We start from the raw sequence: 303 nt of genomic DNA, 5'->3' as shown, positions 1-303 counted from the left end.
AAGCCAGGGGACGTCAGCAGCTTCCTCTCCACCGTGCCCGGGCTCCTCAAGGTGTTTGAAGCCTACGTGGCCTGTCTCATCTTCTCCTTGCTGGATATCCAAGATTTCAAAGCCGGCCTGCAGTGGTGCGTGGCCGTCTACTCCATCTGCTTCATCGTCACCTTCCTCATCATCATCTTCACCATTGGCCGGTGCCTCGCCAACATGCCCTGCCCTCTGGAGAAGATGCTGGTGGGCTACAACGCCCTGGCCCTGGTGATGTACATCACTGCCACCGTCCTCTGGCCCCTCTACAGCTTCAGC

At 58.7% G+C, this 303-nt stretch overlaps 1 protein-coding gene across 1 annotated transcript; it reads left to right on the top strand.

The window, feature by feature from the left end:
• Positions 1-3: 3 nt before the first annotated feature.
• LOC118453148 (myeloid-associated differentiation marker homolog) lies at positions 4-297 on the top strand (the record flags this gene model as incomplete). Its single annotated transcript, XM_035902617.1, has 1 exon — positions 4-297. A coding segment is annotated over one exon (294 nt), but the record flags the coding sequence as incomplete, so codon positions are not given.
• Between the last annotated feature and the right edge of the window lie 6 nt (positions 298-303).

The sequence above is a fragment of the Egretta garzetta genome, unplaced genomic scaffold, assembly GCF_000687185.1.
Source record: "Egretta garzetta isolate BGI_Z169 unplaced genomic scaffold, ASM68718v1 C8046126, whole genome shotgun sequence".
NCBI lineage: Eukaryota > Metazoa > Chordata > Aves > Pelecaniformes > Ardeidae > Egretta > Egretta garzetta.
This window is presented reverse-complemented; position numbering and strand designations above follow the sequence as displayed.